Here is a 26,487-nt window from a genome sequence, read left to right on the forward strand (position 1 = left end):
TCAATGGTAAGTGTAAAAGCCAAGAGGGTGCGCCTTTTCTGCCTTGTCAAGGATTGGTGGAGACCTGTCAATGTGGCAGCATCATCTTATACATCACCACATTTCTGTATTTGAAATCCGTTGTTTCCCATAATTAGACAGGATGAGTAAATAATGACCACAGTTTCATTAGTATACAATGTTACATAGAACATAGAAAGATACAGCGCAGTACAGGCCCTTCGGCCCTCGATGTTGCGCCGACCGAATCCTACCTAACCTACACTAGCCCAATAACTTCCAAATGCCTATCCAATGCCTGCTTAAATGACCATAAAGAAGGAGAGTTCGCCACTGCTGCTGGCAGGGCATTCCATGAACTCACAACCCGCTGTGAAAAGAATCTACCCCTAACATCTGTCCTATACCTACCACCCCTTAATTTAAAGCTGTGTCCCCTAGTAACACCTGACTCCATTAGCAGTAAAAGGTTCTCAGTGTCGACCCTATCTAAACCCCTAATCATCTTATACACCTCTATCAAATCTCCCCTAAACCTTCTTTTCTCCAATGAGAACAGCCCCAAGTGTCTCAGCCTTTCCTCATAAGATTTTCCTACCATTCCAGGCAACATCCTGGTAAACCTCCTCTGCACTCGTTCCAATGCCTCCACATCCTTCCTATAGTATGGCAACCAAAACTGCACACAATACTCCAGATGAGGCCGCACCAGAGTCTTATACAACTGCAACATGACCTCAGGACTCCGGAACTCAATTCCTCTACCAATAAAGCCCAGTACACCATATGCCTTCCTCACAGCACTAAAGGGCTTCACCCTGATACATATATAATACATATAAAATCACACAACACGACTTTATAGTCCCACATGTTTATTTGAAAGTGCAAGCTTTCCGACCGCTGCTCCTTTGTCAAGTCACTACTTGGGCAGAATTATAGTACCATAGGACAGGGAATTAACATAAACTGCCAGACTGCTTAACCAAGGACACAATGGGGACTGCAGATGCTGGAGAAATCAGAGTTGATAAAGTGTGGCGCTGGAAAAGACACCGCTGGAAAAATCGACAGTCTGAACGAAACATCACCTCACGTTGGTGAGACACTGACAACAATGGGCAATATAAATTCTGATGAAGGGCTTTTGCCCGAAACGTCGATTCTCCTGCTCCTCGGATGCTGCCTGACCTGATGTGCTTTTTCAGCAACACACTCTTGCCTCTGATCTCCAGGATCTGCAGTCCTCTCTCTCCCAATGTTTTGTTTCCTATGATTCTGTCCCAGTAGTTACCTGACGAAGGAGCAGGGCTCCGAAAGCTTGAACTTTCAAATAAACCAATTGAAGGATAACTAGGTGTTGTGATTTTTAACTTTGTAAACATTCCATTGCTGATTTTTAACTTTGTTCACCCCAGTCCAGCACCAGCCCAGATCTTGGAAGAACCGGGGCAACATGATCAAAGACCTATGCAAACGTTTTAAGGACGCTTTGAAGGCGAGAAATGATGTTACAAGCAATATGGGTTTCAAATATCTGCCGTGCCAGAACCATGAGGAATAACCATGTTAGTCAAGAATGGGAGATAAAAGCTGAGGTATTGGGGCTGGAGGAATTGGCTGACGAATAATTGCAGTAATTTGTAGAAAATTATCAACAAATCTGCATAGAAATACAAAAGGTAAAAAATGAGGTCTGCAGATGCTGGAGATCACAGCTGAGAATGTGTTGCTGGTTAAAGCACAGCAGGTCAGGCAGCATCCAAGGAGCAGGAAATTCTGTTTCAGAAATACAAAATCCAATTAACTAAGAATCTATTCCCTTGTAACCCTCTGGGCCAGTCTTTCAGAACTGTTAGGTAAAAACAATAGCTGCAGATGCTGGAAACCAGAGTCTGGATGAGTGGTACTAGAAGAGTACAGCAGTTCAGGCAGCATCCGAGGAGCTAGACTAGTCTGTGAACCAGCTGCAAATGTGTTGCTGGTCAAAGCACAGCAGGTTAGGCAGCATCTCAGGAATAGAGAATTCGACGTTTCGAGCATAAGCCCTTCATCAGGAATAAGAGAGAGAGAGCCAAGCAGGCTGAGATAAAAGGTAGGGAGGAGGGACTAGGGGGAGGGGCGATGGAAGTGGGATAGGTGGAAGGAGGTCAAGGTGAGGGTGATAGGCCGGAGTGGGGTGGGGGCGGAGAGGTCAGGAAGAGGATTGCAGGTTGGGAGGGCGGTGCTGAGTTGAGGGAACCGACTGAGACAAGGTGGGGGGAGGGGAAATGAGGAAGCTGGAGAAATCTGAATTCATACCTTGTGGTTGGAGGGTTCCCAGGCGGAAGATGAGGCGCTCCTCCTCCAGCCGTCGTGTAGTTGTGTTCTGCCGGTGGAGGAGTCCAAGGACCTGCATGTCCTCGGTGGAGTGGGAGGGGGAGTTAAAGTGTTGAGCCACGGGGTGATTGGGTTGGTTGGTTCGGGCGGCCCGGAGGTGTTCTCTGAAGCGTTCCGCAAGTAAGCGGCCTGTCTCACCAATATAGAGGAGGCCACATCGGGTGCAGCGGATGCAATAGATGATGTGTGTGGAGGTACAGGTGAACTTGTGGCGGATATGGAAGGATCCCTTGGGGCCTTGGAGGGAAGTGAGTGTGGAGGTGTGGGCGCAAGTTTTACATTTCCTGCGGTTGCAGGGGAAGGTGCCGGGGGTGGAGGTTGGGTTGGTGGGGGGTGTGGATCTGACAAGGGAGTGGTCCTTGCGGAACGCTGATAGGGGAGGGGAGGGAAATATATCCTTGGTGGTGGGGTCCGTTTGGAGGTGGCGGAAATGGCGGCGGATAATATGTTGTATGCGCAGGTTGGTGGGGTGGTAGGTGAGAACCAGTGGGGTTCTGTCTTGGTGGCGGTTGGAGGAGCGTGGCTCAAGGGCGGAGGAGCAGGAAGTGGAGGAGATGCGGTGGAGGGCATCGTCGATCACGTCTGGGGGGAATCTGCGGTCCTTGAAGAAGGAGGCCATCTGGGCTGTGCGGTGTCCCACTGACTCCCACAGCTACCTGGACTACACCTCCTCCCACCCTGCCCCCTGTAAAAACGCCATCCCATATTCCCAATTCCTTCGTCTCCGCCGCATCTGCTCCCAGGAGGACCAATTCCAACACCTGCTGTGCTTTGACCAGCAACACATTTGCAGCTGTGATCTCCAGCATCTGCAGACCTCATTTTTTACTAGTCTGTGAACCAGACAGCACCTCCCATTGGTGAGACACTGACAACAGAGGGCAACGACGCATGCGTGTTTATTGGGGCACAAGCCACGTCCCATTACGCCATCACGCACACTTTGCGTTTGACGCATGGCCGTGCGCAGGGAAGCGCGCGCAGCTTTGAACAGGGTTAAGCGGTGGGGAGGAGGAATTCCCGGAGCGAGAAAGGAATAGCAAGGGAGCCCAGGAGGTGGATGACTTTTCCCACTCTGTCTCTTTTACCTCCAGCTCCTCGGCCCTAACACTGTATCCTCTCCCCGAATCTAGATCTCCTCTGACCCTTGTCCCAATCGCTCCCTCCCCACAACGAAAATTCGCGCAAACGCGTTTCAAGTCGGTGTGTAAAACACCACTTTGCGACTGTCGCAAACAGGGAGGATCTGCCGTGCAGTGGTTGTTATGGAAATGACGTAATTGAAGCTCGTGACTGTGGCCTGTGGTGATTCCGAAGCCTGACAGCAGCGATTGAGGAGGTGGTCGTGAAGGCAAAAAGCCGGGACTAAATCAGAATATTCTGTAGGAGGGGGATGCCGAGCACAGCCATGAAGAAAAAGGTAAAAATATAAAGTCGTGCTTTGTAATATGGAAGGAGGTCAAGAAAAGTCAGCCTTTAGGGCTCACAATATCGAGTCCTGATGCTAGGGTCCTGACCCCTTTCATGATCCATTATCCACTCCCGCCGCCCTGTTGTGACAGTCAACCTATTTTCATCTTCTGATGGTCCTCACTAGCAGCTCGTCTTTCTCCTTGGCTGAAAATGTGTTGCTGGTTAAAGCACAGCAGGTCAGGCAGCATCCAAGGAACAGGAAATTCGACGTTTCGGGCACAAGCCCTTCAGTAGGAATCTTTCCTTGGATGCTGCCTGACCTGCTGTGCTTTAACCAGCAACACATTTTCAGCTCTGCTCTCCAGCAACTGCAGACCACACTTTTTACTCGAAGATTTCTCCTTGGCTGACCATCGTCCATCCTCTTGCCGAGCCGTCTTTCTGTCCCGGGCTCGGTGTCCACTTATTAGATTAGATTACTTACAGTGTGGAAACAGGCCCTTCGGCCCAACAAGTTCACACCGACCCGCCGAAGCGCAACCCACCCATACCCCTACATATACCCCTTACCTAACACTACGGGCAATTTAGCATGGCCAATTCACCTGACCCGCACATCTTTGTTTACTCTTTTAACACACACACACACACACACCCCTAAACTCTCTGTCTTCAGCACACTTTTTCCTAGCCACCGTAAGTTCCTCTATACCCAAAACATTAACTCTGCTTGGTATCTGCAGATGCTGCTAGACCTGCTGAGTTTCTCCAGCAATTTCTATATTTTGCCTAAGTAAGGAAAAGGGTTACCAGGACAGTAGGATGAATTTGGGGATTTTGATTGGGATGATTGTGGGAAAATGTCTGCTTTACAATTGAAGCACTATGCGAAGCAAGGGTGATCCCTGTCCATGTTGGACTCAATGTTAATGCTTTCTCCCCTTATGCTGTTAGATCTGTGGAGTTTCTGCAGCATTTTAAACTTCCTCCTCCCAAATCTGCTTTTTCCATCAGGGCAACACAATTTCTCACTGAAACTGTCATCAGGTTCAGTTGTACTTCCTCCATGTCCTTTCCTTTGCTGCTACCACACAGAATCTGCAAACTGTCCTTGGCTTCAGCTGCAGTCTGGTTTTAATTTTTACCACCCCATCACTGCTCAGCTTCATGGATATCACTTATTTTAGATCTTTAACCCAATTTCAATTGTGTGTGACCCTTGTCACTCCATGGTTGTGCACTCCAATACTGTATCTTTACCATTGAAGGTTGCTTCTTTTGCTGTAAAAACAGAAGGAGGAACTGGTGTAGGCAGTTCAGTCCCTTTAGTCTGCTCTATATTTTGGATTATCATTGTTAATATCTTGGCTTCAACTCCACTTTCCTACCTGCCCTCATAACTCTTGAACGCATTAACAATTAAAAGTCTGTTTACCTCAATTTACTCAATGTCTCAGCATCTACAGCAGTCTGAGGTAGCGAATTCCACAGTTTCACAACCCTTTGAGAGAGGTCATAAAGATGTACTGCACAGAAACAGACCCTTCGGTCCAACTTGCCCATGCTAACCAGATATCCTAATCTAAACCCATTTGTCAACACTTGGCCCATATCCCTCTAAAATCTTTCTATTCATAAACCCATAAAAATGTCTTTTAAATGTTGTAATTGTACCAGCCTCCACTACTTCCTCTGGTAGCTCATTCTGTACATGCACCACCCTCTGTGAAAAAGTTGCCCCTTGGGTCTCTTTTATATCTTTCCCCTCTCACCCTAAACCTATGCCCTCTAGTTCTTGACATCCTCACCTCAAGGAAAAGACTTTATTTATCCTATCCATGTCCCTCATGATTTTATAAATCTTGATAAGGTCACCCCTCAGAGTTCGACACTCCAGGGAAAACAGCCCCTCCCTATAGCTCAATTCCTCTAATCCTGGTAACATCCTCTTTTCTGAGCCCTTTTAAGTTTCACAACATCCTTGCAATAAGGAGACGCGTTGCACGTGATATTCCAAAAGTGGCGTAATTTCTCCTCTGTATTACATCTGTTATCCTAAAACTGTGATCGCATTCTAGATCACCCACAAGGAGAAACATCCTCTCTAGGTCTACCTTGTCTGTCTTTAGCATCTTGTATATCTAAATTAGATCTCCTGTTATTCATCTGAACTCCAGAGAGTATAGGCTTAAACTGCTCAATCTCTTTGCATAAACAAGCTCCTCATCTCTGGAATAAATCCAGTGAACCTCCAAGGTGCACACATTTCCACCCCCCACCCTCAAGTAAACGGACCAAAATTGTAAACAATACTCCAGGTGCAGACTCACTAAGGTTGAATACAGTTTGCAGCAATATTTAGCTAGTTTTAGAATATGGTATAACAGCATGTTAATTAACTGAACTGCATATATCTAAGAATGGCCTGCATTCACTATCAGTTCCAATACTTCCCATTCAAGGTAGCATAAGGTGTGGTCATCTTTCTTATAAAAGGTTGCATGAAATAATCTGTAACTTTCAGGAGAAAATACTTTGGTTTGCCACATCAGCTTAACTAATCTATGCCAGTGTTTATGTTCTATTTATGCATTCTCCCATCTTTCATCATTTAAATCTGTCATTGTGAACATCCACTATTTTATTTCTCTCATGCTCCAACTTCGTCTTCATTGCATCTCTAAAATCTATTGTCCAAACAAAATTGGAAAATCAACACATCTAGGCTTCAAACATTTAATTAAGCAATGAGGTGTTAGTATAAAATGGGAAAAGCAGTTTTGTAGACATGCAAAGCAGAAAGAGGAAGAAGACCAGGTGATGGTGGAGGGTTGTTTTTCAGACTAAAGGCCCGTGACCAGTGGAGTGCCACAAGGATCGGTGCTGGGCCCTCTACTTTTTGTCATTTACATAAATGATTTGGATGCGAGCATAAGAGGTACAGTTAGTAAGTTTGCACTTGACACCAAAATTGGAGGTGTAGTGGACAGCGAAGAGGGTTACCTCAGATTACAACAAGATCTGGACCAGATGGGCCAATGGGCTGAGAAGTGGCAGATGGAGTTTAATTCAGGTAAATGCGAGATGCTGCATTTTGGGAAAGCAAATCTTAGCAGGACTTATACACTTAATGGTAAGGTCGTAGGGAGTGTTGCTGAACTAAGAGACTTTGGAGTGCAGGTTCATAGCTCCTTGAAAGTGGAGTTGCGGGTAGCTGGGATAGTGAAGAAGACGTTTGGTATGCTTTCCTTTATTGGTCAAAGTATTGATACAGGAGTTGGGAGGTCATGTTGTGGCTGTACAGGACATTGGTTAGGCCACTGTTGGAATATTGCATGCAATTCTGGTCTCCTTCCTATCGGAAAGATGTTGTGAAACTTGAATGGGTTCAGAAAAGATTTACAAGGATGTTGCTAGAGTTGGAGGATCTGAGCTACAGGGAGAGACAGAACAGGCTGGGGCTATTTTCCCTTGAGCATCAGAGGCTATGGGATGACCTTATAGAGGTTTACAAAATTGAAGGACATGGATAGGATAAATAGTCAAAGTCTTTTCCCTGGGGTTGGGGAGTCCTGAAGTAGAGGGCATAGGTTTAGGGTGAGAGGGGAAAGATAAAAGGGAGACCTGAAGGGGTAACTTATTCACACAGAGGGTGGTACGTGTATGGAATGAGCTGCCAGAGGATGTGGTGGAGGCTGGTATAATCATAACATTTAAGAGGCATTTGGATGGGTATTTGAATAGGAAGTGTTTGGAAGGATATGAGCTGGGTGCTGGCAGGTGGGACTGGATTGGGTTGGGATATATGGTTGGCATGGACAGGTTGGACTGAAGGGTCTGCTTCCATGCTGAACATCTGACTGTAAGTAGGGGAAGAATTGTGCTATAGGTGATTTGATTGGAACTGACCCAAAAACAAGATTAATTTACCTTTGTGTTCTTCCCTTGCCTCTTGCATCTGAAATGATTAAAAGGCCAGTCAGCCTGCAGTTGTAGTAGGATGGATGCTTTAATATTTATTCAACTGACCAGCATGAATGTTATCTTCTAAAAATGTGAAGGACACACAGATATTTTGCGGCTGCTCTCAAAATGCATCTTTGTATTCAGTTGTTAATGGAATGCCCCCTCTGTTCCTAATAACGAAAGCCTGACTATCCTTTTAGTAAATGTATGTTGCTCCATTTAATCTCCTAGTCATTAGAAATTATGATGCCTGTACTGCTCAGGTCTCCAACTTCTCTCAGGCAGCTGCTTGTGGCTCTGCATTATATCGTCTTTTGATAGTTTGCTGACGTTCATTGGGAAAGCACTGTGATGCATGACAGGTATTAACAACCAAAGCAGTTTGTATTTTGATAGCATCTGTAATAAAGCATCCAGGAAGCTTGAAAGAGAAAATTATGATGGCATATGGTGCAAGTTGCGAAACCTTTTTAAAAGGATAGCAATGGCAAGCATTCTAAGAATGCATGGCTGAACTGCAACAATTGTTCATTCCTGTCTGGAGCAAAAGTTAAACAGAAAAGGTGGCTAAACCTTGGCTTATAAGAGAAATTATGGGAGGATAAAAGGATTGGTTTGGAAAGGGAGAATAGAGTGTGAGAGCAAATTTGCGGGGATCATAAATATTGACCAAAGTACTTTCTATAGGTTTGCAAAGAAAAATCTAGGTCCCTTACACTCAGAAGTAGGGGAATTTAATAATGGGGAGCAAAGAAATGGCTGATTAACAAATACATATTTTGGTTCTGTGCTCCCAGAGGAGGGGACGCACAACATCCAAACATTTTAGGGGAACAGGAGGTTTAGTGACAAGGAGGTACTGAGGAAATCTGTGTTGGGGAAATTGGAATTGAAGACAGTTAAACCTGAGAGCCTGATAAATTGCATCCTCGAGTACTTAAGGGTGTGACCATAGAAAAAGTGGGTGCATTGATCATCATTCACGATTCTATAGACTCGGGAACAGTTGCTATCAATCGGACGATAGCTAATGTAACCAGTCTGTAGAAAGAGGGCGGCAGAGATTAAACTGAAAATTATAGACCAGTCAGTCTAATGTCGGTAGTGGGGAAAATGCTAGAGCCTACTATAAAAAAATTTAATAGCTGAACACTTGGAAAACATTGACAGTATCAGACAGAGTCAGCATGGATATATAAAAGGGAAATCATGCTTGACAAATGTTCTGGAATTCTTTGAGGATGTGACTCGTAGAGTTGAGAGGGTGGGGGACATGTATATGATTTATTTAAATTTTCAGAAGACTTTTGAAGTTCCATGTGACATATTAACATGTAAAATTAAAGCACATAGCATTGGAGTTAGTGTATTGAGATGGGTAGAAAACTAGTTATTAGACAGGAAACAGTAGGATTAAAAAGGTCTTTGTTAGAATGGCAGCCAGAAACTGATGGAGTACTACAGGGATTGATTCTAGGACCCCAACTATTGACTATGTGTATTAATGATTTAGATGAGGGAACAAAATATAATATCTCCAAATTTGCAGAGTAACACAACTGATTGGGAGGGTGAACTGTAAGGAAGATATGGAGATGCTTCAGAGTGATTTGGACAAGCTGAGTGGGTAAATGCAAATAGCAGATGTAGCACAAAGTGGATAAATGTGAAGTTGTCAACCTTTGGGAGCACAAACAGGAAGGTGAATTATCTGGCTATAAATTGAGGAGAAAGCATGCAATGAAACATAAGTACCCTTGTGCACGAACAAGTGAAGATAGACTTTGCAGGTTTAGTAGACAATCAAGAGGGCTAATGGTATGTCGTTTTCATAGCAAGGGGATTCAAGTACAGGAGCAGGAATGTTTTACTGCAGTGATACAGCGCCTTGGTGAGACTACACCAGGAATATTGTGTGCAATTTTGGTCTCCTTATCTGAGGAGGGTTGCTCCTGCTGTAAAAAGAGTGCAGTGAAGGTTCCAGATTGGTTCCTGGGATGAAAGGATCGACAGGAGAAGTTGAATTAGTTACAGTTAGATTTGCTGGAGTTCAGAAGAATGAAAGGGAATCTCCTAGAAACCTACTAAATTCTAACAGAGCTAGATAGGATACATGCAGAAAGAATGTTCCTGATGGCAAGTTCAGAACCAAGGGTCACAGTCTTAAGGCATGGGCTAGACCCATTAGGACTGAGATGAGGAATTTCTTCGCGCAGAAAATGGTGAGCCTTTGGAATTTGCTACCCCAGAAAGAAGTCACATTCAAACCATTGTATGATTTCAAAAAGAGGTTGGATGTAGCAATAGTGGCTAAAGAATCAAAGGCTATGAGGGCATAATGAGTGTGATGATTCATTATGATGAAAATGATGGAACGGGCTCGAAGGGCTGAAAGGTGTATTCCTGCTTCTATTTTCCATGTTTGTGTTGATATAAAAATTGGCACTGAACCATGTAAGGCAATATGAGGGCACTTGCTAAAAGATGTGATTGTGCTGAGGTTTTCAGACAGGTTGTAAAGGTGGAAGAAGAGGTTTAGAGAAGAAAAGCTATTAAGAAGCAATGAGACAAGTTCCCTTGACTAATTCCTGTTCTTCACCAGTAATAGTTGCATGACTGCTTTGTTTTTATCTGTTTTGTTTTGGGAATGGGCTTCATTGGCAATGCCAGAGGTTCTTCCCCATCTTAATTGCCCTTACAAAAGATGTTGATAATTTGTTCTGAACTGTTGTAATCCACATGGAGTAGATACATGCGCGGAATTATGAGAGAAGCACTTCTGCAATTTTGATCAAGTGGTAGTGAAGGAGCAGTGATATTTTCAAGTCAGGATGGTGCATTTCATGGGGAACTTGGCGATGGTGGTGCTCACATATTTCTTCTGGAAAGTATAGGTTGTAGAATTGGAAAGAGGCATTTCTGAGGTGCCTTAATGACATGCTGCAGTGGGCCAATGATGGATGGGTGCAAATTAAGCAATGTCTTGTTCCTGGACAATGTTGAGATCTTTGATGACCTGCAATAATCAAGGCAATTGGAGAGAATTCTGTTGCATTCCAGATCCCGTTTCTCATGTGGCCAGACTTTGACCAGAGCTTATAATGTCTGACTTGCTCTTGTAGCTACTTTATATGGCTGGTCCAGTTCAGTTTCTGGTCAGCAGTAAAACCTGAATATTGATGGTATAATGTTCAGTGTTACTGGTGTTTGCTGATAAAGTGAGATTAGATTCTTGATTCCTCTTGTTTATTGCCTGGAACCTCTATGGCATTATTATTTGCCATTTATCAACCCAATACTGAATCTTGTCCCTGTTTTGTTTGGGGCAGAGGCAGATTGTTTTAGTATCTGAACAGTTGCAAATTAAATGGAATACTGCAGTCTTGATATGGCCAAAAGTGGGATGTTTAAGTGGATTGAAGATCACCGAATTGTTTGAAGATAGTTGAGACTTGAACATAACCTGAGGAACTCCTGAAGAAATGTCTGTCAATACTACTTTCCTTTGTGCTATCTATGACTCCAGTCATGGAGAGTTTCTCTGTTTCCAGTTGACAAGTATGCCGAGCTATCACAGACAAATGCAATGTTGATGTTGAACAGTTAATCTCACTTCACCTCATTATCCCCATGATAAAGTGATGGGGATGCAAAGGAGACCAGAGTGACTGGAGTGGTGTGTTTCCCTGTGAAGGAGGTGGCTATTACAAGAATTTATACAGGTTTCAGGGCTGAATGGCTGCCTCCTGTTCCGATTTGTGTGTTTCCTGGCATTGCTCCAATTAGTTTAGAATTTTAGAAAGCTAGTTAGTTATAAACCACCATAGCATAACCAAAATGACCCAAATTAATATTTTGGTGCTAATTTTTAATCTTACCCCCATTCTTTGAGCAAGAATTGAATGATGTTAAAAATTTAGAGGAGCAAGATTGTTGAGATTTAAACATAATAATTATTCCAGATTCTGGTATGAGACTAAGGCCTAGAAGGCCGTTCAGTCCTTTAAATTTGCTCTGACATTTAATGAGATCTTGGACTGATCTGACAATCCTTAATTCTACATTTGTTCTTTTTCTCAGTAATTGCTATTCTCTTACTGATTTAAAACCTGTTATTATTAGCTTTGAATTTACTTAACGGCCTAGCCTCACCAACATCCTGTAGTAAAGATTTCCATAGATTTTCACTACCCTCTGAGATAAGGAATTCCTCCTCATCCCTGACTTAAATGGGTGACCCTTTATTCTGAGATTATGTCCTCTTCTCCTAGACGCTTCCACAAATAGAACTAACCTTACCATGTCTGCCCTGTCAAGCTCCCTAACAATCTTGTGTTTCAATATCGCCACTTCTCATTCCTCTAAATTCCAATGAGTGCAGGCCCAACCTACTGAACCTCTCCTCATGAAAACAGTTGCTCCGCACTTGGAGGAAAAAGTGAGGTCTGCAGATGCTGGAGATCAGAGCTGAAAATGTGTTGCTGTTTAAAGCGCAGCAGGTCAGGCAGCATCCAAGGAACAGGAAATTCGACGTTTCGGGCATAAGCCCTCCATCAGGAAAGGATGATCAGGAAAGGTCCACACTGGAATCAGCCTAATTAGCCATCTTTGCACTGCTATCAATGTCAGTTTATCTTTGACTGGGTAAGGAGCCCAAAACTGCTCAGTATTCCAGGTGTAGTCAGATTAGTGCATTGCATAGTTTAAGCAAGACCTCCCAATTTTTATAGTCCATTCTCTTTGAAATAAAAGCCAGTGTTCCATTTGCCTTCCACAATATTGGGTGAACTATGTGCTTTTTTTTGTGATTTATTCACAAGGACTCTCCAATCCCTTTTTTTCTACATCTAATAATACTTGGAAAATTTTACTTAATAATATTTATCTCCTTTTTTTCTTGCCAAAATGCATAAACTCACAGTTTCTGAGCCTGTCTATATTCTTCTACAGATTCAGTCATCCTTATTACTTACCTTTCCAGCTATCTGTGTCATCATGAATTTGGTAGGTCAGTGAGGACTAGAGAGATGGTTAAGCAGGTAATTGTTGGGTAACGTCACCGTGGCAAAACATTGGAACATCGCATTTGCAAAATATTGTAAGCCAGGTGATTATTAGAACAATATGATAGTGAGGTCAGAAATGTGTGGATAGCAGTTTGTGCTAAGGTTGACAAAGTTATCATGATGCAAGTAAATAGCCTTTCTGATGAGGATATGGATTGGATACCAAGGTTGGATACAGTCTGGATCTGTCTCAGGCAATGTTTAGAGAGAGTTGTGAAGGGTATTCTGGGGAATGTTTGCAGAGCTAAAAGATGGTGTTGCAGTGTTGGTAGAACTGATGAAAGCTGATACCATGTCTCTGGATGGTGTTGACCGTGGCCTAGCATGTAGCTGGGGACAGATACTTGGATGACATTGACTTTAAATGGGAAATTTTCTGTAATCATACGTATGTACCCTGAAACAATTCAACTTTGCCTGAATGTCCACCTTTTCTTCCTGTGATGCAAATTAAGCAACAAATCTTTCCTATGAAATTGAATGATGGTAAGCTGTATTCTCATGCTTGTGCTGTTGAATACCATATTACATACCCATTAATTTGTTCCACTATGTTGTTCTTTTACTAGGTGCTACTGATGGGAAAGAGTGGGTCTGGTAAGACTAGCATGAGATCCATTATTTTTGCAAACTACATAGCCAGAGACACACGACGTCTTGCAGCTACAAGTAAGTTCTGTGAATGACGAAAATTTGGTTTAAGACAATGTCTTAAGAAGTAAACTGCACTTGATTTTGTAATGCATTTTCAATTACATGATTGTTCAAAATAATTCAGTTAAAGAAAATTAAGTTTTATGTAGGCATTTTTTAGACTGTTATTCACCCTGATCCATGTTGGATAGTTGTTCGCAAAAGCAGCTACAGCTGACACACTTGGGACTTTCCAATATCGACTGGCTTTTGCAATAACTAATTTTAAGCTTTAGAGCAGTTTGTAGATAATGTAACATTATCAGGTTTTGGTATCTGAAATATATTTTCTGTTTTTATGTAGTCGATGTGGAACATTCACATGTCCGATTCCTGGGAAACCTCGTCCTGAATCTATGGGACTGTGGTGGGTAAGTGTTTCAAGATAGAATAAATTGGTTCCATCTCTCTTCTTGCTCCTATCCATGTATGTTTTACTGCATTTTTGGCCAGAAAGATTTGGAATTTAATTGGATACTTCTGATTAAAATAAAATATGGGAGTGTAATACATAAGAGGAATTCAACATAGAATGTTGAGTAACTGCACAATAAAATTTGATAAAATATCACTGATCTGTCTACAAATAAGTGACAGTGTGCACATTGTAGTATTCTATGTTGTAGAAATATATTCCTTCTATGGTGGAATGGGCTCTTGAAGGTGAGATAGAGACTGTTCCTTAATCAAAAGGATTGAGGTTATTAATTTATATGGGAATGTTTTCTTTATAGTTAATTGTCCAATTGCCTGCCAATATGTTGCTCAAAGAATGGGGGTAAGATTAAAAATTAGCACCAAAATATTAATTTGTTATTTTGGTTATGCTGTAGTGGTTTATAATTAATTGGCTTTCTAAAACTCTGAACTAATTAGAGCCATGCCAGGAACGCACACAAATAGGAACAAGAGGAGGCCATTCAGCCGTGAAACCTGCATAAAGAAAGATGGTTGCGATTGTTTAATGCCAAATGTCTTGGGCCAAGGACATAGTAGGAGTTCCTTAGAGTGGTGTCCCAAACCATTTTCCATGCTTAACTGCTTCATTAATGATTCCCTCCATTGTAAGTGGGAAAGTTTGCTGACCATTGTGGAATATTCAGAACCATTCTCAACTCTGATAATGAAGCAGTCCATGCAGCAGGACTTGAACTGTATCCAAGCTTGGTTGACAAGTGCCAAGTAATGTTTGTGCCATTTAATTGGTGGGCAATTATCATCTCTAACAAGTGAGAAACTAACCATCTTACCACCTTCAAGGAATCCATTTCAGGAAAGCTTTTAACTGTAGGTGGGAGAAATGAATTTTTAAAAATTGTGAATTTATCCTTGGGCTGGGGGACGTGTTTTTATTTAGACTAATTGAATGTTAAGGAACTTGTTTTGCTCTTTTGGCTCTCAGTCAGGACACCTTCATGGAAAACTACTTTACTAGTCAACGAGACAACATATTCCGCAATGTGGAAGTTCTTATTTATGTTTTTGATGTGGAAAGTCGTGAATTAGAGAAAGATATGCACTATTACCAATCATGCTTGGAGGCAATTCTACAAAACTCTCCTGATGCCAAAATCTTCTGCCTTGTTCACAAAATGGATCTTGTGCAGGAAGATCAGCGAGACTTGGTAAGCAGAGGCTAGAAGTTCATCTGCAAATTAACGAATAAACAAAGATAAAATTTTGTATCTTCTACAAAGATAAAGATTCATAGAAACGTGTAATGCAAAAACTTTTGGACTTGGGATTCAATTTACCCTCACAGTTTAATTTTTTTTCTGACATTATAAACATTGTGTGCAGCAACTTTAATTCTTAGTGAGTGTAGATCTACAGCACAAGTTTAAATATGGTTCAATTTAAGTACGATACGAGTTAGTTCAAAAGATAAATGGTATTTGAAATGGCAAATGCAGGGAAGCATTAATGTTACAGTTTTATTTTAAGCTCGTTTTTTGAAAAAAATACAAGAACCTCTCTGAATTGATCTTGTACAGACTTTGATGTGATATTGGAAATGGGGAAGTGTTTGGTTCTTGCACTGAATATCCATCAGGTTTAATATCTTCATTTTTATTGGGTTTGGTAGGTTTGCAGAAATATTCAAGGTTGGAAATTCCTGTGGTTTTGTAACACATCCTAGAATCGGAATTGCTCAATGTACATTTTACACTTGGGACACAAATGACTAAAATATACAGTTTCAGTTGATTATCTAATGCAGATATAATGGGGATAATAGCCTTTTTTCATGCTAGGATTGAACAACTAAATTCAATATCCAAATTTAATTTCTTTGTTATAGATTTTTAAGGAACGTGAAGATGACTTGAGGCGTTTGTCCCGTCCTCTAGAATGTACCTGCTTTAGAACCTCCATCTGGGATGAGACCTTGTATAAAGTAAGGTTGTTAATATACCAAACTATCCACGTGACGTGGGTCATAAATTCTACTTTTCTTTTCCTAGGCTTTTGTTTTGAAGGAATCCCTTTTCTGTTATACTGTTACCTCATTTGTCCAAATCCAAGAGATAGAGATGAAAGCTGATTTATATTATTTTAAGTTTCAATATGCACAAATGAGAAGAGAATGCTATGCAGTTACTGCGTAGAGAGGCACTTAACATTGATTGGATAGATTTGGAATTTATTCCACTTTGAGAAGGTTTGAAAATTGATCATAAATATAAGATGGTCTATAATTTCAATAAGAAATTCAGGAAAAGCCTCTATTCAAATATCAAATGTTGTGCCAATGAATAGGTGGGGCAAAGAGCATAGACATAGGTAGAGGTTAAAATAATGTATGAGGTAGAATGGAAGGATGGGATTAAGTGAACAGGGGTAGGATAGGGCTTGAGGAGTCCAGTTTCTGTGCAATAGGTTTGATGTGATAATGAGAGGAGTCAAAATAAAAGGGGTGTAATAATTTTTCCAATTTAAATCTATAGACAGGGCTATAAAACTTGTTTGCTGAAATCATTTACTTGTCTCATAAGTGAGTACACTTAACGTTTCAGTTTGAAAGTTTTTTCATCACCACCTTAACTGATAGACGGCAGTCTGTTTTGCTAGAACCTCTTTCTTCAACGAAAATTGGATTTAATGTGATTGAAGAATTTAGACTGTCATTTATAGAACGCAAACTTTCCTTACCTGTATCAGCTATAACACTATTCTGACCCCATTAGTTTAAATGGTGTGGATATTGTGCAATGCTTTTATAATGCGAGATCTCATGAAAACAGAACAATCATGTTATAGCAAAACTAATGCAATTTTTGTAACTTGTAGCTGGACAACTATGGAATGTACTGAATGTACATGTGCTTTGAAGTTGTCCAAGTTTTTCACGCGGAAATTGCCCCGTTTAAAGTGTCACGTAAAGGCAATGATTTTCAGAGTAGGTTTTAATTCATAAAGCACTGAATGACCTGTACTTCAGACAGTGTGATTTTTAAAATGACGTGCTGGATTTCACATCAGACGAAACCTTCAATTTATTATAAAATACATAGGTTTTTAGAGGGTGAGTGTCTGATTGTGAACTGGATGGTAGTAACAGTGGGGGTTAGCATTTTTCAGAAAAGAAACAATTATCAAATTTCTTGGACCCGATCACGATCACAAAAGACTTCTACTGGAAGGTGTAATGTCATATAAAGATATTTTGGACTTGGTTGAATAGATGTTCTTCTTTGGCCAATTATGCAACCAATGGTCAAAAATTTTTTGGAAAGGAGAAAGTGGGGGAGAAATCAGTAACTCACAATTGAGATTAAAGGTTATCATAAATCTACAGCTGTATCAAAATATTAGTTTGCATGTTTTGGAAGACTTAATATCTTTTCCAGAAGGAGGACTGATTTTTACTATTCTATAAATGCAATCAAAATCTGTTGCTCAAATTAATATCTGTTCCAAATGATGGAATTATTTTGCATCAGATGTGAGTAGCTTTGTGTTTTCTAATGTTCATGAGATTCACTTCTCAGGCTTGGTCAAGCATTGTGTACCAGCTGATCCCGAATGTACAACAACTGGAAACCAACTTGAGGAATTTTGCTCAAATTATTGAAGCGGATGAGGTGCTACTATTTGAAAGGGCCACATTCTTAGTAAGTGCTGCAGATTTTTTTCTTGTGTTATGATGAACTATAATGTGTAGTTCCTCGAGTGTTGCTTGCATTCTGATAGTTTATATGATAATTAGATTATGGAGAATGATTGTTAGTGGATTATGGAGTCAAACAGCAGTAATAAGATAATGATTAGGTCAGTCACAACCACTAAACAGCTGTATTCAGTTTATTTATTGAATTTATGTTCACTCCTATTGTTAGTTAAGCAAGTTCAGACTTGGCTGCAGTAACTTTAAGTTGAGCGCTCCCTCATGAAGTCACTTTATCACTCAGTAAAAATGTCTTGAGAATCCATTACAAAGAAGGATTTTTATGTAGTAGCACTTTTCACGTCATTGGGGAGAGCAGGAACCACTTGCATCCATGATTTTCAGAGAGTCCTGCGCATGGAACAAAGCCAAATTAAAGGAAAACTAACAATTCTTTTGAGTCCACTATATCCCTCATTGGAACTGAAGGGGTCGGACAAGTGGTTGGTTTCATGCTGCAGCAATAGAGGCTTGAAGGACCAAATGAAACAGTTGATTAGTGTCCATGAGCAAAAGGCAAAGGGAATGTTAATGGTAGTAGAGAAGAGCTTAGGCTAAGAGTCTGTTAAAAGCAGAAAATAGTTCAGCTCTCCAGAAAGCGCATTTGTGCAAACAACATAAAAGATGGCAAAATGTATCAAAGGCTATAGGTACCTCCTGGAAAATAAGGCTTGTGTTGGGATTTGCTGGCATGCTGCAGCAGGCCTGGGTCAAAAATGTTAACAAGAGATCAAGATAGCAAGCAGTTGGAAGGTTGAGATCATTTTGCAGTTAGAGAATTATTCCACCCTATCTGCATTTGGTCTCCAGTGTAGAGGAAACTGCAGTGTGAACAGCAGATAGTGAATTAGATGGAAAGAAGTACAAGTTTGATTACTGCTTGATCTGGAACGTGTGCTTGGTGTCTTGGACAGTGAGGAGGTAAAAGGCAAATGTTACACATTGTGTGGTTGCATGAGAAGACGCTGTGGAGGAGTGATGGAGTGAACCAGGGTGTTGCCTGTGGGGTGTTGATGGGAGAGGAAAGGAAGATGTATTTGATGGTATCCTGCTAAAGATGGTGGAAACTGGTCCCTTGAGTGTAGAGGTTGTGAGATCTCAGTTTTGTCTATACTTGGCGCACACATGTTTTGCAACTTCACCATTTTGACACCTCATTATTAATATTCTTAGTGCTTAGATGTATGCCCTCCTGTACTCGTCATTGAACCATGGATGACTCTCTGGCTTGACAGTACTGGTGGATATACCAGGTCAACATTCACTGAGCAAACCTTATAGGTTTGAGATTCTTGCACTTTGTGTGGACGAGAATGGCAACAATAGAGAGGCTGAGCAAACTGACCATAGTACATTCAAGAGGAAGGGGACAAAAGAGAAATGTATTCAGGAATAGTATAGTCAGGGGAATAGACGTTGTTCTCTGTGGGCAGAATTGAGTGTGCTGAAGACTGGGTTCAGGATATCTCATCTGGGCTGCAGAGGAACTTGGAGTGCAAGGGGAAGATCCGGTTGTCATGGTCTAAGTACCAACAATTAGAGGTAGAAAGAGGAAAGGGGTTCTGCTGACGGAATATGAATACTGGGGACTAAATCAGAAGGCAAAACCAAAAAAGTTGTAATCTCTGAACTGAGCCACAAGCAGATTGACATGCTCAACAAGATTAAAGGTAGTTCAAGTTAAATTGGTGCATGGTAAAATAGGACTGCATCTCCATGGTTTCATTAAGGACTTCTCGTGTGTTACAAATCTGTTTGAATTCTTTAGAGGTAATGAGCAAATTAGACAAGAGAGCCAGTGAACATAATCTATTTGGATTTCCAGAAGGCCTTTGAAAAGGTGCAGTACAAAAGGTTGCTAAACAAGACATGCCTATGGTGTTTGGGGCAAGGTACTCGCATGGGTAGAGGATTGATTGGCAGAAGGCAGAGGCTGGGGATAAAGGGGTCTCTTTCAGGATGGCAGCTGGTGACTAGTGGAGTTCCACACAGGTGACTGTTGGGATTATTCACGCTATAAATTAAAGATCTGGATGAAGGAACTGTGAGGGCATTGTTGGAAACTTTGCTGATAGCGCAAAGTGGAGGGACAGATTGTATTGAGGAAGCAGGGAGGTTGCAGAACAACTTGGAAATTCTCGGAAAATGGACAAAGATATGGCAGGCAAAATATGATAAGAAAGTGAGAGTTTATGCACTTTGATAAGAAGAATAGAGGCATAGACTATTTACTAAACAGAAAAAGCTTTGGAAATCTGAACCATAAAGGAACTTGGGTGTTCTAATTCAAGATTCTGTTAAGGTTAACATACAGGTTCAGTTGACATTTAGGAAGGCAAGTACAATGTTGGTGTCAATTTTGAGCGGACTAGAATATAAGAGTCACAATGTACTGCTGAGGCATGTGTAAAGCTCTGGTCAGCTCCCTTTTGGGATACTGAGAGCCATTTTGGGCCTTATACCTAAGGAAGGTGCCAGCATTGAGGAGGTTTAGAGGAAGGTTTACAAGAATGATCCCAGGGATGCAGGGCATGTCATAGTAGGAGCTGTTGAGGACTCTGGGTCTGTACTTTAGAAGGACAAGAGGCATCTCGTTGAAATTTACAGAATATGAGGACAACAAGATAAAAGTGAGCGTGGCGATCACATTTTGATTTGGATCCAACAGCACAGCCTCGGTGAAGAGGTGACCCTTTAGAATGGAGCTGAGCTTAGTGAGAGGGTGGTGATTCAGTGGAATTCACTGCCACAGAAGGCAGTGGTGACCAAGTCATTGAAATGGTGGAGTACTCTTGATGGGCCAAATGATCTAATTCTGCTCCTGTATCTTATGGGCCATGAGGTTACAGATTGTACGTGAAATACGGCTGTACTGTGATGGCAATCATGGATGGCCAGTTTTGGTTTCTAGGTCTATTTAAAATCTATTCCATTTTGCACGATGGTAGAAGCACACAACATGTAGGGTATCCTCATTGTGACAATGGCACTTAATTCTCCAAAGTAGTGTGTGGTGGTCAGTCATCCTTATGCTGTCATAGACCAAAGGATCTGCAGCAAATTTGGTGACTACAAGGTCAACCAGAACTTGCACTATTATTGGTTCTATTGCTGGCTGCAGATCCAGTTTAGCGCAGAGTCATTGTCATAAACATGGAAAGACCCTTCCGTCCAACTCGTCCATGCCGACCAGGTTTACTAAACTGAACTAGTCACATGTACCTGTATTTGGCAAACCTTTCCTATCCATGTACCTGCCCAAATGTCTTTTTAATTTGTAATTGTATTTGCCATTATCACCCCCTCTGGCAGCTTGTTCCATATATGTACCACCCTCCCTTTTAAATCTTTCCCCTCTCACTTTAAATCTGTGCCTTCTAGTTTTGAACTCCCCTACTCCTGAGGAAAATTCCTTGGCTATTCACTTTATCCATGCCCCTCATGATTTTATAAACCTCTATAAGGTCACCCTTTAGCCTCCTACCCTTCAGGGGGAAAAAAGTGCCAGCCTCCTCTTATAACGCAAATGTCCACTCTCTGTCACATCATTGTAATCCTTTTTAGCACCATTTCCAGTTTTATAGCAGCCTTCCTACATTAGGACGTCCAGATGCCTTGTACAGCCATAACATGATGTCCCAACTCCTGTACTCAGTGCTCTGACCGATGAAGCCAAGAGCACCAAATGCTGCCTTAACCACCCTGTCTGTCTGTGATGTCACTTTCAAGGAACTGTGTCCCTGCACCCCTAGATCTCTGTTCGACAACCTGTCCAGATTCCTACTATTGACTGTGTGACCTACTATTGACTGTGTGACCTACTATTGACTGTGTGACCTACTATTGACTGTGTGACCTACTATTGACTGTGTGACCTACTATTGACTGTGTGACCCCTGCCCTGGTTTGTCTTTGCCAATACTTCTCATTTATTTCTATTAAACTGCAACTGCCATTCCTCGATCCACTGGCTCAGTTGATCAAGATCCTGTTGTACTCTTAAGCAACAACTGTCACTGTCCACTGTACCACTAACTTTGGTAGCATCCGCAAATTTACTAACCATGCCTCCTATATTCTCCCCCAAATTGTTTATACAAGTGACAAACACTGCACCCAGCACCAATTCTTGCTGCACCCCTCGGGTCACATGCTTTTAACTTGGATGACATTTGCAAATGTTCTACGTGACAAAACCATGAAAAAGTCAATTAATTCTGAAGGTGCCAATTTTTTTTGGTTCTGCTATTGCTGCTTTCTTTTCAGTACATTGATTTTAACTGGGTATGGGTGTATTTGACAGAGCTGTCTTTCAATAAAATATTTTGATCTAGCTTCTTTTGGGTGAGTGAGATACTGATGTATTTTAGTTTTTACTTTTAGGTGATCTCGCACTATCAGTGCAAAGAACAGAGGGATGCACACAGATTTGAAAAGATCAGCAATATTATTAAGCAATTTAAGCTAAGCTGCAGGTAAGCACCTCTTATTTTGTCTGTTTAATGTTAATGCTTCTAAAAGTGAGAGATGAATGCTATGTGTTAACCGCACCTTTCTTCTCTGTACAAAGCCCTAAGTAGGGTGATTAATAGATTAGTTACAGGATAATCGTCACCAAAGTGCCTTTGTTTAAATCTCACCAAAACATGCCTAGCCACATCGGTGCATAAGTATTTCTATTTTCTGTGCCAGCTATCTCCTCTTGATTTGTTTCAAGCAAATGAAGATTGAATGCGGGCATTTTTGTTCTGTTTTGAGAACTGTTGGAAAACTGCAGCCAAAACAAAGGAACTTGTAACCTCTGTTTTGACTTGACAAGAATACGCCATAATATCTTTGATTTGTTTTGATTAGTTTGCAGATTTTGAGATTTGCTATCCACAGCTAATTCTTCAGTTGGACCCAATTTGTTAAACAGTCTGCTCACATGGAAAGGGGGAGATGTTTCCAGAGTATTGTATTATTTGCCTTTAATATTGGCCATTTTAATAAATGTATTTTCCACACTGATCTTTTTATAGTAAATTGGCTGCCTCTTTCCAAAGTATGGAAGTTAGGAACTCCAATTTTGCAGCATTCATTGATGTCTTCACATCTAACACATATGTGATGGTAATCATGTCCGATCCTTCTATACGTAAGTAGCCAAAGTTGTTGCCAATTTGTCTCACTTATTTTACACAAGTGTTTAAATCCATCTGGATCTTCCTTTACTTGCTGTAAGTGACACTAAACCAGATTTGTTTGAAACCACATTGTATGGCTAATGGAATCTAACTCATTACTGAGATTTGATCTTCAGCTTAATGCAAAAATCTGTAACAGATTGTATTTATGCAAATATCTTAGTTTTCTTGCGTTTTATCTGCTTATTCTAAGATTTGAAAATAAATAGAAATACATGTAATTAAAATATTAGATTTTCATGATTCCATTTGTGGTTTAATGTGTGCTGTAATCTGCACTTAATTAACAACTGTATTCTTCTAAACTCTTTTTACAGCTTCAGCAGCTACACTCATCAATATTCGTAATGCCCGAAAACATTTTGAGAAGCTGGAGAGAGTTGATGGTCCCAAGCATAGTCTTTTGGTGCGCTGAAGATCAATTTTATTATAGACTGGATAACAGATGGGTGTATGACAGATTGATATTTCTTGATATAATTCTTTATATCGTGTCTGTTTTTTGAGTAATTGCTGCAATTGTCACATTTTTTGTGACCTTGAGCGTTTTGTCAAATATATTTGTCATCTCCTGAAAGCAGCAGGATTCTCTTTATTCCAGACTCTGCTGTAAAACTCTTAGAACAAGAGATTTTACCACCACCCAGTAGAAGCCCCATTTTTATGATAACCATGCAGGAGCTGGAACCTTTTTAGGAAGCATCTGTGGAAGTCTCTCATAACAAGGCTTTTGACTTTGCATTCTGCACGTAAAATATACTGTCTTACTACTTTTGACCTGACAATCTAACTTTCTGTTGAACTACAAGTAAAAGCTCAATATGATCAGTTGTATCTGTTTAAAAAAACAACCTATACAAGTGGAATGGAAATCTACTTACCAAGGAGCTATGAAGATAATCACTTCCTGCAGTATTTATCCAATGTTAGTGCTGGAATGAATGGCATGGCTACTGTCACCCCCACCCCCATCCCCACCCCCACCCCAGAAGTAAATTGTTCAGTTATACATTGTATGCAATTTACCTTTTTCTGCTTTTTTTAATCTTCCAAAGTAATGGTGCTTTATTAAAAGAAGATGAATAATCAATCGTCCCTTGCACACTTAGATCATTCAGCATTCTCATCTTTACTAAGTTGTGATGCCCTAGCAGCAATTCCCCTCTTTTCTTTTCTCCCCTCCTTAACCCTCCAAGATGGGAGAAGCTGTGACCAGTTTTCCTCAATACTTTAGTCCAATTTCTAGAATTTAATGGGCCAAACGTGAAAGAGTGGATTATCTGCCTATTTCCTGTTAAAATAATCCAAATAATTTAATGTCTGATTTGATATTGAATTATTTTGTACTTCCATAGGGTTACTCTGTAATGCTTATTTTGATTGTTCTTTATGAAACTGCACTTTTTAGCTGACGAGAAGGCTGTGTGCATTACATTGCAACTGATTTGGTACTTGATGCTTGGGTTTAAAACAAAACTCAACAGACTGTTTAAACCATGTGATAGTGTTTTCTTTGTCAGTCCCACAGGATTGGTTCTCTGTTCCTTCAGCTGCACGTGGTAAATCATGTCTGTTGTGGTCTGTTGAATTTTCTGTTCTCCACTCCAGTATATAACTTGAAGAAAACAAAATGACCTGAATAAAACAAAAAAAAACTTTTATCTCTGTAGTCAGTAAGAATGAATAAGTGTGCATTTATTTTGTGCGGATCTTTGAACTTTAGTTAATGTGTAAATCACTTTCTTCTGTTGGCTGGACAGCTGCCTTGCAACATTGAGTGATGCCAACAGAATGTGTTCAATTCTTGTACCTGCTGAGGTTACCATGAAAGTTCCACCTTCTCGACCCCATTCATCACATGACCCTCAGGTTAAACCATTGCCAGTCATGTATCTGAAAGCAGTCTTGTAGACCTCTGGAGCTATAGCATTTTTACCTTATTTATTTTATATCACTCTCTTCAATCGAGATTTCAATATTCAAATACTCTCCATTTTCTTGCTGTAAATTGAGGGTGGATGTTATTTTGGGTAGCAGTTTGTCTTTAATATCTTGGTATGGAAGACAAAGCCTTAAAATAATGACACTGTTAAAATAGTTTTTAAGCCCTAAACTGATTTCATTACACTATAATTCACTTCTAAGCGCATAACCAAGTGCACGTGGACTGAATTGTTGATTATTGGGTGCATACTGCTCTAGTACAAAAAGCAGTTTTCCCAGATGTTCCTGCAGTGACATATTCAAAAACTGTAAGCAGCTTTAAACTTTGATATTTCACAATATTCTCAGGTTCAGCATTCTCGTACAGTCCAAATCCCACTTGACAGTAGCACACACAACTTGTGATTTAACGCAACTATCAAACTAGCCAAAGTTATTCCACTTTTCCTCTTATTTTGATATTCTTGTGAATTGTCTTATTGAGTGCAAGACCAACAGCTCTGACAAATTTTTGTTTGGCAGTACTATTTACTCATGCACACACCATATATTCAAGTTGATATTAGCTGAATAGATTGGTCATTTGCAAGCAGTGGAGGTGATATGTTCATGTTTCACTACTGCAAACAAATGATTGATTTCTCCAGTGTGACTGCAGGCTTTCCTTTTTCAACCATAGATGGTAAACTACTACCATTGTTAAAGATCCACATTTCTTTATATCTCAAAGTAATATAGAAGCAGTATTGCACTCTGATATTTTGACTAGCTTGACATCCATTTTCCAAGATGGTGGGTGGTTTACTGCTGAACTCATTGTATTGTTCCACTGCATTTGTACTCCCTGGCATTTGTTTGTTTTTAATTTTATTCCCAACTTCCAGAATTTTATGTATTTAGCTCTGGAATCTATTATAACTTCCTCTGAAATGTTAAAGTTGTGTTCCAAGCCAACAGAAATTTTAGTGAACAGCCAATGTAAGTCAGGTTCAGTATCCTTACCTGTGAAAAGAGCAAATTATATAAATTATCCTTTACAGTCAATTGCAAACATAGACCTACAAAATAAACAGATTTACCTGTTCTGTTCCAAAAGCAAGAACAGTATTGTGTCAGGTAATTATGCATAATATCAACAGATATATGTACCAATGTAATGAGTGGCTGTCCCTCTGTGATTCTATTACTTTGAAAGTGTTGAAGTTACCATATAGAAATGTTTCGAGTGACACAAAAACTGGTTGAGAGCTAGTGGAAGCAATTCGTGAGAGAGAGGTATTTAGGGTGCAGCTCCTTACGAGTCATGTGGTACTGAGCTATTATTGAGCACGCTAAGCACACTTATTTCCTGTGGAGCATTGAATTGTGGAAACGATTGATGGCCTGACATTTCAACCAGATCAATGCAGCACATGACCCTCTGCTCCATTGCATCTTTTTCTTCCCCAAAATAACATTCTGCTATGCAACATCATCTTCACCAAGGTTTCACCGCACTGGAGGCCCACATTAGATAGAACACAGACAACACTGTGATACAGCCCACTTTTTTTGGGGGGGCGGCGGAGGAAGGAATGGCATTAAATAGGAAATTAGTGATGCATGAATAAAGGAACATCTGTAACTGAGTGATTTTAATTTGGTCACAGATTGGCCAAATCAAATTAGTAAC

The 26,487-nt window shown here is 40.7% G+C and overlaps 1 protein-coding gene across 1 annotated transcript; it reads left to right on the top strand.

The window, feature by feature from the left end:
* The first annotated feature begins 3,348 nt into the window (after window positions 1-3,348).
* Window positions 3,349-24,530, top strand: rraga (Ras-related GTP binding A). The gene is made up of 9 exons (XM_060832696.1): window positions 3,349-3,799; window positions 13,394-13,493; window positions 13,822-13,888; window positions 14,920-15,142; window positions 15,820-15,915; window positions 17,510-17,632; window positions 22,069-22,160; window positions 22,707-22,822; window positions 23,189-24,530. The coding sequence occupies exons 1-9, from the start codon at window positions 3,773-3,775 to the stop codon at window positions 23,284-23,286; spliced, it is 942 nt and encodes a 313-aa protein (XP_060688679.1). The 5' UTR covers window positions 3,349-3,772; the 3' UTR covers window positions 23,287-24,530.
* Window positions 24,531-26,487: the final 1,957 nt, after the last annotated feature.

Source organism: Hemiscyllium ocellatum, chromosome 11 (assembly GCF_020745735.1).
Source record: "Hemiscyllium ocellatum isolate sHemOce1 chromosome 11, sHemOce1.pat.X.cur, whole genome shotgun sequence".
NCBI lineage: Eukaryota > Metazoa > Chordata > Chondrichthyes > Orectolobiformes > Hemiscylliidae > Hemiscyllium > Hemiscyllium ocellatum.

What these genes read in the sequence shown, in the direction of transcription:
- rraga (XM_060832696.1), top strand. Translation starts at nt 3,773, where the DNA reads ATGCCGAGCACAGCCATGAAGAAAAAG. An exon ending in AATCTATGGGACTGTGGTGG is followed by an intron (nt 13,889 to 14,919) that starts GTAAGTGTTTCA and finishes TTTGGCTCTCAG; the next exon opens with TCAGGACACCTTCATGGAAA. An exon ending in TTGAAAGGGCCACATTCTTA is followed by an intron (nt 17,633 to 22,068) that starts GTAAGTGCTGCA and finishes TTTTACTTTTAG; the next exon opens with GTGATCTCGCACTATCAGTG.